General features: G+C 61.8%; 2 protein-coding genes across 2 annotated transcripts; both read right to left on the bottom strand.

Annotated features, from left to right (window-relative positions):
- Positions 1-1,531: 1,531 nt before the first annotated feature.
- LMJF_23_0390 (conserved hypothetical protein) lies at positions 1,532-7,474 on the bottom strand (the record flags this gene model as incomplete). Its single annotated transcript, XM_001683311.1, has 1 exon — positions 1,532-7,474. One exon carries the CDS (start codon positions 7,472-7,474, stop codon positions 1,532-1,534), a length of 5,943 nt encoding a protein of 1,980 aa, XP_001683363.1.
- Positions 7,475-9,160: 1,686 nt separating this feature from the next.
- On the bottom strand, positions 9,161-12,886 carry ABCG5 (putative ATP-binding cassette protein subfamily; the record flags this gene model as incomplete). Its single annotated transcript, XM_001683310.1, has 1 exon — positions 9,161-12,886. The coding sequence occupies one exon, from the start codon at positions 12,884-12,886 to the stop codon at positions 9,161-9,163; it is 3,726 nt and encodes a 1,241-aa protein (XP_001683362.1).
- Positions 12,887-13,083: the final 197 nt, after the last annotated feature.

Raw genomic sequence — 13,083 nt, 5'->3', positions numbered from 1 at the left:
ACGCGTTGGGCAACTGTAGGTGGAGAGAAGTCCACGAACGAAAAAGACGGCAGTCTGATTACAGAGCGGTGGCTCACTGGGTCACTGTGTGGGTGTACGTCTATCGGTCTGTCCACGTACGCCGGTGTGTGCCGCAACGCTGGGAGTTGCCGGCGCACTGCTCAGACAACCGCTGCGGATGCAACAAAGAAACTTGACAAGAGGCCCGTAATTCGCACGCGGACGCACACGCAGGGAGAGAGCAAAGCATGAAAAAAGTCACGTCACACGCAACAGCATCGGGGAAACGAGAACACACACACAGTCATACACACACGCGCGCGTGCGCGATGCGTTCGCCCTCCTTGCGTGAATGCCACGTGTGCGTGGGTGAAGGGGAAGAGATGGTTGTAGGTGCGGTGTGCGTTCGCCTAAGCCAGATTTAATGGACTGTGTGAAAGCTGTGCACATGGGCATACACATACGCCGGCGAGGGATGGGGCACCCAGCGAGGTGGGCATGCCACACGACCTGAGCAGCTGCCACACTGCAGAGGTGCAGGGATGAAGGGGTGCGGTGTCATGGAGGTGCTGAGATACACACACGCACTCGTGCACAGATGTGTGCGTGAATATGTGTATGTATAGGAGGGATGCCGGCGGGAGGGGCGAGTACAGCGACGACAGTAGAACAAGAAGAAGAGAAGGGGGCGAGTTAAGACTCAAGGGCGAGTTTTCGCATACAGGCTCTCATGGCAGTGCCTTTCAAAGGCTACAGCTGCGCTGGTCTGTGGAGCAACGGATGCCGTCACTACTCCACGTAAAGCTGGAGAGGGGGGGCACAGACGGAAGAGGCAAAGCTCTGCGATCTCGGTAAAGGTATGCAGAGAGAGGGGCCGCCGCCGCAGCAGCAGCAGCAGGTGTGTGTGTGTGCGTGTGTGTGTGCACCGACACAGACAGGCGCGTATTACGTGAGGCGAGCACTCTGGTGACAGTGCACTTCCATTTCTTTTTTGTGCATACACGTGCAGTGGCGTGGCACTTCCGTGAAACACGGCTTCAACTCGCACAGGCGGAGCGGCATGCAACAGAGTAAGCGCACACACACACACACAAAGAACAGGTGCAACGGAAGAGTACGACACCGCTCTCTGCGTGCCCGCTCCGCTGGCACACATGCAGCCCATTCCTCGCCCCCCTTCGATCCTACTCCCTCACGTGTGCACCTTCACTGAAAGATGCACAGGAGGAAGGGGATGCAGACAGCCACGTACGGATGCCTCATCGTTGGGCGGCCAACACAGAGGAAGTCAAGTTGAATGAACGCACACACGCAGTCTGTGATAGGTTGTGCGTGCGTGCGTCTACGCTCCACTGCGGCAGGGCAGCTATTTCGTCTATTTTACATACACCAGAAGTGAGCGACACGACGGGGAGGAGAGGGCGCTAGAGAGCGGCCCCTCGCTCCCCTTGCCCGTGATAGCTGTGAAAACGCCCGCACCTGCAACGGTGGGCGGCGGCTTCACATCGCGCCGTCGTTTCTCCTTTATCTCTCACGCCGCAGCGGCGGCGGCCTTCCGTCCCTTCTTCTTTGACTTCCTGCCGATGGACGCTGGCTTTCCGCCAACGCTCGCCGTCACCCCTCGTGCCTTGGGCCTTCGCTTGCGCTTCCGACCTGGCCAGGCGGGCAAGTCGCCGATATAGCTGCCGCGCCCGGAGATGGAGGTCGGCCTTTGCTGTGACCCACTCATCATCGCTACAGCGTCCTTCTCGCACGTCTCGCGGCCTTTCGTGTTGACGAAGTGGGCTATGGTGTACCGGTTAAGACGCTTAGACTCCTCGGCCTGCGCGTTGCACATATCCTGGAACAACACCGGCTGATTGCCGCTGCACTCGGCGAACACGTTAGATGCTTTCACGCACAGCGCCACTACCATTGCGCGCCACCACGGGTCGAACACCATCGGCGTCATACCGCCAGTGTCCTCCGCGATGCGAGCTGCGCCGGCGCGAAGCATGTGAATCGGGTGAGGTGGCCCCACTGGCCGACGAAGCCCCGGCGCGAGCGGCAGCGGCGGCCCGCTGTCTGAGTTGCCCGTGGTGAGGAAAACCAACTCGCGCAGCAGCCGGCGCGACTCGCGTTCCCAGCGGTGAGATACGGTTGCACTCGAGGTCGTGCTGGTGTTCGGCGCGCCAACGGCTGGCAGTGTCATGCCACTGTTCGCAGCGTCCGTCCTTGCGTGCACTCGTCTACCTCCACCTCCAGAAGAGTTGCGGTCGGGCACCATGGAGTGGATTAGCGGCACAACGGCGTTCACGTCCACCATAGGCACGTCACGTGAGTGGGTGGCGAGGTGGCCAAGCAGGTCCAGCGCCGTCGTGTCCGCCACCGGCTTGAGTAGCGTGTGAGAGAAGGGTGGATTGTTGTCCATGACGTTCTTGAGCACATGCGCGGCGGTGCGGGGATGCAGCAGTACTCCGTTCATGCAAGCCGTGTACAATGATGTCAGCCCAGACGGTACGCTGCCACTGTCATTGTAGGCGAAGTGAAAGGCTCCCTTCTGCAGCGCGTGGAGAACCATAGGATGCGTATCGGTGGCGAGCTCGTAGATCCTCTCGAGGCACCCGGCCGCCATCGACGGTAGAACCTCGAACTCGGACACGACGACGTAGCTGCTGTCGTCCGTGCACGCCGCGTACGTGAAGGCGTTCAGCATCTCCAACGCCGGCACATCAAAGAGAGCGAGGTCCACAAATGTGCTGCAGTCCCTCAGAGCCCCACTGGCTCGTTGACCCGCCGCGCCATGCGCTGTGGTCGCACCAGTGCGAGAGTCTGCATGCCCGCTGAGCGCGCTTATCGTGGGCAGCCGCGATATGGCCGCCACAGTCCCGGTGTCGCCGGCGAACGCCTCACCGGTGCCGCGGTCGCAGAACGTCAGCCCGATGCAGTCGTTCAGGTTTTGCAGCGCCGGGGACATGTCCAACCACACGGCGTCGTCCATCACCACGTACGGATGCGTCATCGCAACAGCGGCACCGGTCGCGCGCTGGTCGGCGCTGCTGAAAATGCTCTGAATGCGGTTCAGCGGCGGCGGCGGCGACGCGTGCGGCGAGGTGAGGGCGGGCGTGATGCTACTCGAAGGCGCGTCGGAGATCTTGCCCCTCGACCCCATCGGCAGCTCGCCCTGCACGTCCTTGGGTGAGCCGGCAAAGCTGCCCGTGTCGCGATGCGTGCCGGGCGACGACATGTCTGCGGCTGCCTCTACAGACTCCCCAGCGATAAAAAACAAACGGGAGGAGCTCGCAGACTGTGGCGTCACTGTCGACTCGTTTGCCGCCGCGGCTTGCTGCACTTTGAAGTGCTGCTGCGGAGCCGCACGAGGCGGCGGCTCGTGCGTCGCGGTGGCGCTAGACGGGAGGGCCGTGGCCTCCAGCGTCCACTTCGACTGCCCCTCCTGCGTTGGAGTCTCCACCGCCGACACGTCCTCGCCGCTTTGATCGGTGTACCGAGGCGACAGTGCCTCGCTGTGCACAGATTCGCCGTGGGCCACCGTGCTCATCGAGCTCGACAGCGTGGACGACGGCGCGCTGAGTGCAGTCGGATGCTCTGCCGCGGCCGCTGCACTCGACATCCTTTTGGACCAGTTGTCTCCGGCGGTAGCGGTCATGGGTATCGAGGTCTGCAGTCTCACCAGCGAGCCGGTGGCGACGTCGTAGATGCCGGTGAGGTACGGCGGCAGAGTCAGCACTGTGGGTCGTCCGGCGCCTCGGCCATCGCCTTGAGAGGGAGGTCTGCCGCTCCCTGGCTGCTTGTCGGCGCCGCGGCCGCCCTTACCGTCACGAACATCGTTGGAACGCGGGTGGCCGGTGCTGCGTCGGCTGGAGCCTCTCGGGACTTCTGGGAAGAGGCTGGAGAAATTCGTCTTGTCCTGCTCAACAAAGGGCGCGTGCACAAGGATCTTGAGATAGCGTGCGAGCGCGTCGACGTTCCAGCGGAGGTGCATCGGTGAGTCGGAAGCCAGGTAGCCGAGCGCTATGGCGTTGTTGAGGGCTGGCAGAATCCAGCAGTCGAATAAGATGAATTTCGCGAGGCGGTGCTGCTCAATCGTGTGCAGGAGGCGTGGCAGCGAGGCAGTCGATGCAGTTGCCTCGGCCGCAGTACCATCGCTGAAGCTCTTCAAGGGGCCGTCAAGATTGCGAAAGGCAGACACATAGGCCTCTCCCCACTCATTGGCGCTGCCGTGTTGGCGCAAGCCAGCGTAGTAGCGCTGCTTGCACATACGTAGGCAGTCTTCCACGATGCGGCTCGGGGCATCAGCCGCCGTGGCCCCTCCTGAAGCGCTCGGGCTAGGGTGAGAGCCGGGCCGCATCGAGCGATTACGATTGCCGTTGCCGGGCGCCGCCGCCGCTGCAGCACGAGTGGCGCCGACGCTCTCGAGCATGTATAGGTGCACGGTGGACACGAACTGGGTGAGCAGGATGGAAATTCCTTGCGGCAATCGCGCGGCCGCGGCTCGCTTTCCGTACAGGAAACCGAAGAAGTTGTTGAGGGCGCACAGGATGTCTTGGCAAATGAGGTCTTCCAGGCAGCCGAGGCCGTGGAGAAACTCGCTGCGCGCCGCCTCTGCGCTGGCAGCGGTGCTCGGGGCTAGCGGCGTAGATGAAATGGACCGGTTCAGTAGGCGTTGGCGCCCTCGCGTCGCCGCCGCGACGCTCGCTTTCGTCGTCTCTTGTGATGACAGTGATGATGGCAGCTGCAGGGACGCCCACGCGGCGTCGAGCTCGAGGGTGTTGACGTAAAGCAAGACATTCGGCCTGCGCAGAGACTCGAAGACGCGGCGGCAGAGATGCTTCAGCCATGTGCCGCCGTGTAGGCGGAGGTAGGTGGTGAGGACAACCAACGGGCTGATAAAGCTTATAAAGGAGTCAGAGACGGGGATCGGTGTGAGACTCGGCAATGCGGACCCCTTCGCTCCGGCGCCGCCACTGCGGGCCCTCGGGTCAAACGAAACGCTGTGACGCTTCCTGCGGCCGCCACGGCCGGGTCGATCGTCGCGCAGTTGTTGCGGCTTGCGGTACGCCTCCAGCAACGCCACCGCCTCCGCAAGGGACTCGACGGGGTTGTGCACCTGTACGCGCCCAGGCAGGTACTGCTGCGACCGTGACGTCAACGACGACAGCGACGAGTCACCCGCTCCCGTCATGGAGAGGGCATTGCTGTTCGGCGGCGAAGAGAGCTGCGATTCCTCAACGCTGAGGACTTTATACATTGGTAAGGCCGCACCGCCACCTCCAGCGGCGGCGGCTGCGCTGTGGTTGGTGCCGGCGCGGTCCGTCGGTGTGTCTAAGGGTGGCGTGCTAGCAGGAGAGCTTCGGCTCATTTTCTTTAACGCCTCTAGTGAAGTGTTTGGCGGCATCGCTCGCGCCGCGGATTGCCCTGCCGTCATGCCTGCGGGCGGAGCTGGGTCCAGTGGCACCGAGGCGTTTGCGGTGGTCACGTCTGCGAACCAGTAGGCAATTTCAAAGAGCGCGTTGATGTCGCTCTCCGTGACGCGCTTCGGCTCAACACCGCTGATGGGGATGCCGCTGCCGTCGGTGCCGGAGAGCTCGTCCTTCATGGGCGCGCCGTCCCCCTCCTTTGAGACGTCAAGGCTTCGGCTTGTTAGTCGCCTATCCTCTGCAGCGTCCGCCGACCCATCCTCCTCTGTGGCTTGTGACATGTCGAAAGCCGCCGCCACAGCCGCCGTCGCCGCCGAAGCCCTTGTCGCGACTGGCAAAGGACGCACCGTGGTCATGCCTGGCAGCTGAAACTGGTGCTGGCGTAGGACCGCCTTACGGCTGATAAAGCGGTGCGCCGTCACCACGTCCAGCGCGGCATCTGTCAGAAAATCGAGGACGCGGCGCAGCATCGGCAGCGCTGAGCGGGCAGAGCTTTGCTCGTAGGCCAGAACAACGTTCTCCGTCATCTCCTGCATGAGCAGGAGCGGGCACACGTGGCGCCGCTCCTCCGGGGTGCGACTAGCGGTGCTCGAGGTGGCAAATTGACGACTGGCGCTCTTCAGAGGCACCGACTCCCGCTTGGCCTCCGCACAGCGCCGCGAGTGGGAATGGGAGTGGGTGTAGAGCAGCTGCAGCTGCACGAACAAGGCCGTGACTTGCGCGTAGTTGTAGCTGACGTCATGGATAAAAAAGAAAGAGAAGGGCGCCTTGTCCCAGCGGTGCCGGTGCTCGTAGGCCTCCCGCCAGGAGCCGTACTGACTCAGCAGCGGGAGACCGATGAGGTCGGCGACGGAAGCGGCAGCGGCCTGCTGACCGTTGCCGCTGCGGAGCTGTCCCCGTTGCGCCGCCCGGAACTGATCCTTCGCCCGCTGCACCGCCGGCGGTGGCGCGATAACGACAAAGAAAGGCGAGAAGCTCTCCAAGGTGCGCTGCAGCGCGTCTTCCTCCGGCAGCACGAGTGAGGTCCTGACCTGGGTGGGCGAGGCGAGCGCGGCGTCGCCGGCGATGTCAGCGGAACAAGGGCCGAGTGCAATTATTTCCAGTAAGCGCTGGCGCAGCTGCGTGGCCCGCTGACAGTGATCGGTGGCCGCGCGGTGCACCCAGGCCATGAGGCGGTTGTCCATCAGCAGGATCCATGTCTGGTGGTGCAGTCGCAGCACCACCTCCGGCACTCCTTGCGGATTCGTGTTGAAGGCGTGACTTGTCACCGTCGAGAAGCCGGGTCGCGACAGCGTGAGACGACCGGGGTTCTTTGTGCTTCGCATGCTGCTCTTGATGCCTCGCCCGTTGTCCGGGTCGCGCGCTCCCCAGCGCCGAACCTCGTGATCGACCGTGCGCGTTTCGCTGGAGTATTCCTCGTCATGGCCGTCGTTGTCCGACCCCATCCACAGAAAACTAAAGAACTTTGTCGAGAAAACGTCGTTGGTGTCGAAGAAGTCGTCTTTGCGCAGGACAGCGCCATGACCGCACCGTCGCCCACCGCTGTGGTGGCTGGGGTGACGGGAGGTGTGCGTGCTGGCCCCATCCTCGCCAACTGACATGGACAAGTCAAGGCTGAAAAACTGATCGGCCGTGCTACGGTCGCGACGCGAGCAACTCGTGCTGGGGGGTTCTGCATCTGCCAGGTCGACGTTGTGGGATTGGTGCTTTCGCGAATGGCATCCATCACTGTCACCGCCGCTGAAGGAGAATTGGAAGAGGCCCGAGCTAAAGTTCGCTTGGTAGCTGTCGTCCCCATCGGTATCGTTTGTGGACTCCTCATAGTGGTCGTCCTCCTCCACTTCGTTATCAGCATCTTCGCTGCTGCTGCTGCTTTCTTGTTGGAGGAGCTTGACTTGCCGTCGCATCGGATAGACGCCAACGGCAGTGGTGCTGGGGTCCTTCGGGATCGGCGGGGGATAGGTGCAGCAGCCGAACTCCTTCAGGTACAAATTCCGCCACTGAAACTCATTGGCGAGCGCAGCCCCAAAGGTGTCTTCATTGGGTTGGCGGGACATTGCACACCGGTGGAGCGCAAGCGCGCGCGTGTGCGTCTGGGCCACAACGGAGGGAGGGAGGCAAGCGCCGAGCAAGGGCAGCCACGCTTAGGCTGCGACCGACGCCGAATGGGAAAGAGAGAGGGCTTCCGGCGGATGCTCTTCGCACGCATGCTACCACGTGTCAGGCGAAGAGGCCGCCAGCTGCGTCCGTGTGTACCCCTCTGTCTGTCTTTGTGCGACAGTGATGGGAATGGCACCGTCACCTGGTGGCTCACAGTCGCCCCAAGGACACAAGAGAACAAAGGAGAGGGAGGGGAGAGTGTAGAGGACGGGGTCGTTGCCTTCACCTGCGATAAGGTAGGAAGGCCGCTGATGGCTCGACACACGAGCTAGGACGCGATGGAGTGAGATAAAGGTATCTGTGTGGTGTAGAGGCTTTTGCTACTTTCATCCTCCGCAGTCCAAACTTTGCGGTGGCAGTGGCGGTTGGGTGTGGGCGGGGGAGGAGATGAAGGTGATGCTGGGATACCGTACAAGCGCGTGATCTGGGCGTCCACCGCCTCTCACCCCCCCCCGCGCTGACGCGCACTGATGTGCAGACACAGGTCGCCTTAGAAGCGACACATCCCACGACGCTCCTCACGATCGGAATGCTACCTTTGCTCGACGATACTCGCGATGCTCTTTCACTTTTTCTTTGAGGGAATGGGGTGGGAGTCGAGGCAGTGACACTGAATGAGGGCATGGCACAAGAGAGAGAGAGAGTCGCCGAAAACGGAAACAGCGACTATCAACACCGAGAGAGGAGAACCCCATGACGTTCGACACGCACAACAGCCAACGAGGAAAATCCTCCACGACGCACACCGACGCTTGCACGCAGCCCCGGCAAGCACCCGCGAGGGAGCCAACGAGGGAAGAGGAGACGTGAAAACGACAAAATCACGGTGACGGAGAGGTGCATGCGACACACAACGCCAAAGCCAACGGAAAAGCAAGCGAAGACGAAAAGACGATCCCCCCGCAGAACAACAACAACAAAAAAAAGATCAAAACATGGCGTGCGTGCGCGCAAAGGCGGGCGGGGGAGGGGATAAAGGGAGTAGCGACACGAATACCTCAGCGCACAAACGCACAGGACAGACGCGGACGTCCACGCGATTTGTTGAAGGGAAGAAAAGGGAAGGTGAGTGCGTCGCAGCAGCACTCAAACGCAGCAACAACCGAGGCAGCTAGTACGTCCCTGGGCGGCGGGAAGGGGATACACAGACTGCACACTGACACACGCACACCACAAACGCGGCGAAGGGAGAGCGTTCTCCCTTTCAAGGACACACACACACACACACACAGAGATACCGATAGATAGATAAATAGATAGGTACGTATAAAGCATGAACATGGAAGGAGTCCTTTCTCGAAGGGAGCGGGGGGAGGGGGATGGAGAGGGGGAGGCGAAAGCAGGGAGGGTCAACGATGGACGACGGGGCATCCGCCATCTATACAAGAGGAGGAGGGAACACAATTCACGCAACAAAGCACGCGGCACCGAACACCTATTCCCGCATCCTCGCATCCTTGCCGCCGCCCCCGCCCCCGTACCCGTTCGCCTAGCATATCATCCTTCACGTTACGTTTTCTACCTTCCCCCACTCCTACACGTCAGGAGCGTTTCGCCCTCGCACATCCACCGCTCATCGCCGACTAGTGAACGAGCTTCGAGCAGCTGGAGAGCAGCACCCAGGAGAGGCCCACGAAAAGAAGGCAGTACACAGCCAGCTGCATGACATCGGCGTTGAACCGCTCCGGCTTCAGCCCGATGTTTGCCAGGTACTGTACACACATAATCGGGATGCTGGCCGACGACTTCTTCCCCGTCTCATCTGTCGGAGAGAAGACGCAGTGCTGCCCGTCGAGCTCGTTCACCATGAGCGACTCGAAAGCAAGGAAGAAGGGCGAAATGGACTTGAAGGCGCGCAGCGAGGGCGGGATTGTCTCGGCCTGCACCAGCGCGCCGCCAAAGACGAAGTTCCACAAGATAAGGACGCTGCTGAGCAGCGCGGCGGCGCCGAAGGAGCCGCTGACGATACCGATGCACAGAATCACCATCGTCATGCAGATGGAGAAGAGCACGATGATGAGGATAAAGTAGAAGAAGTGCAGTCCTGCGTCGACGCGGAAGCCCATGGGGAAGTAGATGACCGAGGCGAGCACCACGGCTGGAATAATGCGAAGCGGGATGATGTCGACGACGATCTTGGAGATCAGATACGGACATGTGGTGTAGAAGCCATTCTCCCGCTCCACGTTGAACAGCTTCCGCTCGACGATGAGCTGCTCAAGGCAGCTCAGAGACAAAAAGGAGGTGACGAGCAGAAGGAAAGACACCGAGCCGGCGCGGTTGAGCGACCCGGGAAGATCAAGGGCCTGCTCGTGATAGAGGACACACATGAGCGTCGCAAGACACGCCACCACGGCCGAGTGGCATATCACCAGGTGGAAGGAGCCGAACAGGCACGTGATGGAGCGAGAGATGAGTAGCTGCAGCTGCTCATACACGTTCGCGTAGTACATGCGGAAGCCAAACGTGGTGCTCAGGATGTCGGCCCCGCTTACCTGCTCACCGTCGTCGGAGTCGTGGCAGCCGACGGACTGCGAGGGTGCGCGCGGGGCCGGTGACTCGGGACTGCGGCAAGGCGGCACTTGCGTGCGAGCCGCGGCCAGTGGAGACCCATCGGCCGAGGCGCTCCTGTACGGCGCACCTGCGGTATCGGTGTTCTCGAGTGCGTCCTCTTCCTGCAGCTCCGCGCGCACGGCGTCGTCGAGAATCTCTTCGACCTTCATAAGGTACTCCGCCTGGTTGTTGTGCACCTCCCTCCTCGGCACCTCCCGCGTGTGGCCGAAGGCGGCCGTGACCCGCCGCTCGATCGTCGCCGCGGCGGACGCGGCAGAGCCGCAGTAGATGCTCATTCCCCGCGATAGCAGCAGCACCTTGTCGAAAAGCTCGTAGATCTCTTGTGAGGGCTGATGGATACTGAAGATGACGATAGGCTGGAACGCAAAGTAGTGCATGGCATACATGCTCATCGCTGAGTCCTTTGCCAGCGCCACCACCGCCTCCACCACGCGCTTCGCACTCACCGCGTCCAAGCCGCTCGTCGGCTCGTCAAGGTACAGGATACGCGGGTTCGCCAGCAATTCCACAGCGATAGACACGCGGCGCTTCTCGCCGCCGCTGATGCCGCGTGTCGTCTCGCCACCAATGAGCGTCTGTGCACAGTGCTGCAGCTTCAGCGTCTCGATGACGCGCGCCACAATGCGGCGCACAGTGATGTGCGAAAGCGCCTTCGGCAGCTTTAGCCGCGCGGCGTAGAGGATTGTCTGCTCGACAGTCAGGGATGGCAGCAGCGTGTCCTCCTGTGAGACGTAGCCGATGATGTTGCGGTATTGTGCCGTGCGGGAACCGGTCGTCGTGATGGGCGTACCGTTCAGGGTGATGGTGCCGCTAACCTCCCCTGGCTTCGCGCGAGCCGAGAGCAAATCCAGCAGCGTGGTTTTACCGGCACCGGAGGGTCCCATAATTGCCAGCACGTCCCCCGAGTGCACTGTGAAGTTGATGCGGTGAAGCAGCGTGCGCTGCGAACCCTCGTCCGCAGCCCCCAGCAGAGGCGTATTCAAGGTATACCGCAGCTCTGACACCTGCAGCTCCAGCGGTGCGGCGGTGAGCCGGCGCAGCTCCTCAATGCGCGCGCGCGCCGCCGGCGTCAAGGCGCGCGCCTGCTCATACACGCTCGCGCGAACAGAGACGTTGCCCTCAGAATGACGACTGCTGGAAACACCCCGTGGAAGAAAGTTCCGCCGCTCGGCTCGCGGAGCCGGTGAATTGTACAGCAGCGGCTCCTGCTCGCGTTCAACGGCGCTGCCGTCCGCGTTGCCGTTCAGGTGCACGTGGCGGTCATCAAGAACAGCTGGGTCGCCGGTCTCGTGGACGTCGCCGTCGTCGCTGTACGGCGTGCTCACGTGGAAGGTGACGAGGAAATCCCTGTCACGCTCGTAGGAGATGCTGCAAGTGTAGTAATAGTGAGTTCCAATCCCGCTCACCACGAGTAGCACCAGCAACACGAGAAGAAAGCCGAGATTTAGCTTCGCCAGGACGGCCGTACCGCCGCCACCGTCGTCGTTGCTGTCGCTCGACGAGTCATCCGGGAAGCGGACGGTGTCGACGCACTCGGAGGCGCGGCAGTCCGCCTGGAACACCAGCGAGAGATCCGCCAGCGTCAGCTCGCAGAGCGAGGTATTCTGCCCGCAGACAACCCGGATGCTGTTCTTGATCGACGGCAGGATCTGTTTACTCAACTCCTCTTTTTGTGAGCATATCGGGTCGTACTGCGGCGGCGGGTCCTCGGCACAGGCGCAATGCGTCTTCTTGCACTCGTAGATGACGGTCTGCTCCGGGGCGGAGATGGACTGCATACTGAGCATCATCAAGGAGATGTACACCAGCACCGTGACGGTGATCACGGAGGCGAGAGCCACAGTGATGGACGTGGTGCGTCTGGGCCCCAGCAGTGCGGTGAAGCCACCCAGAAGCGCGAGTAAGGCGCACTCGACGATGAGCGCCACCTGTCCAGCGGTGCGGGCGGCGCGGAAAAAGCGCTGGCGCAGCGTGTTGTTGTTTGCGTCGCTCATGTCAGGGCCCTTCTGGCCATACTTGAGCGAGCACGCCTGCGCGTCGCAGCGGAAAAAGGGATCCACATAGCTGTGATTCGGCTCTATGCGATAGATGGCCATGTTGCACATACCCTGCTCACCCTTCCTGAAGGCGGTGCCGTCTGATGTGGTACAGTTGAACAGGACCTCCGCGGTGATGTTGCGGTTGCCACTCATGAGTCTCACGAAGAACTCATTCTTTAGCGTGCACTGGAATTGCTTATTGTCACCGCGGGTGAACGTGCTGTTGTCGCACTCAGCAGCGCTTCCGGCGTACTGCCTGCAAGCCGCGTTGCTCTGGCATATCTGACAGCTGAGGCCGGTGAATTCCTTTTCGTCGCAGTGATCACAGAGCTTGTTCGTCGAGTTCACAGGCAACACGCGATGCGGCCCTTCGCCGCCGACGGAGTTGGGGCACTGCCGCTGCGAGCAGTTCGCCGAGGTGTAGTAGAGGGGACAGATGCAGTGGTCGCCGGAAGGGATGCCGCCGTTGACGCACGTGATCGGGTCTGAGTGCGAATCAGAGGACGCGAACACATCCGTGCCGCTCCACATCGCTGCCTCTGCGGACGCCGGGCTCACATGCAGCGCTTGCGTGACAGATGCGCAAGCGACAAGGAGGAGGAACACAGCTATCAGCGTAGTGGCTGCGCTGAGTGATGAGGCGTGGTGGCTGCGCGGCACGGCGTTGCGTGCTTCCTTCCGCTGCGGTGCCATCATGACGTTACCCCGACGTACGTGTCTCTGCAGCTCACCCGGTGCGAAACTTTCGAAGGTGTGAAGCGACGGCCACTGGTCGCCAGTGAATGAGAGGGCACACCGAGGTGAGGGGGGAAAGGGGGAGGAGAAAAGCAAACCACTGCTCCGCTGGAGATGTCAACAGCTCGTCAGTCGAAAGGCGCGTTAGGCTGTTGCTC

This window comes from Leishmania major, chromosome 23, assembly GCF_000002725.2.
Source record: "Leishmania major strain Friedlin complete genome, chromosome 23".
Lineage (NCBI taxonomy): Eukaryota > Euglenozoa > Kinetoplastea > Trypanosomatida > Trypanosomatidae > Leishmania > Leishmania major.
The sequence above is the reverse complement of the archived record's forward strand: the minus strand, read 5'-3'. Positions and strand labels throughout refer to the sequence as shown.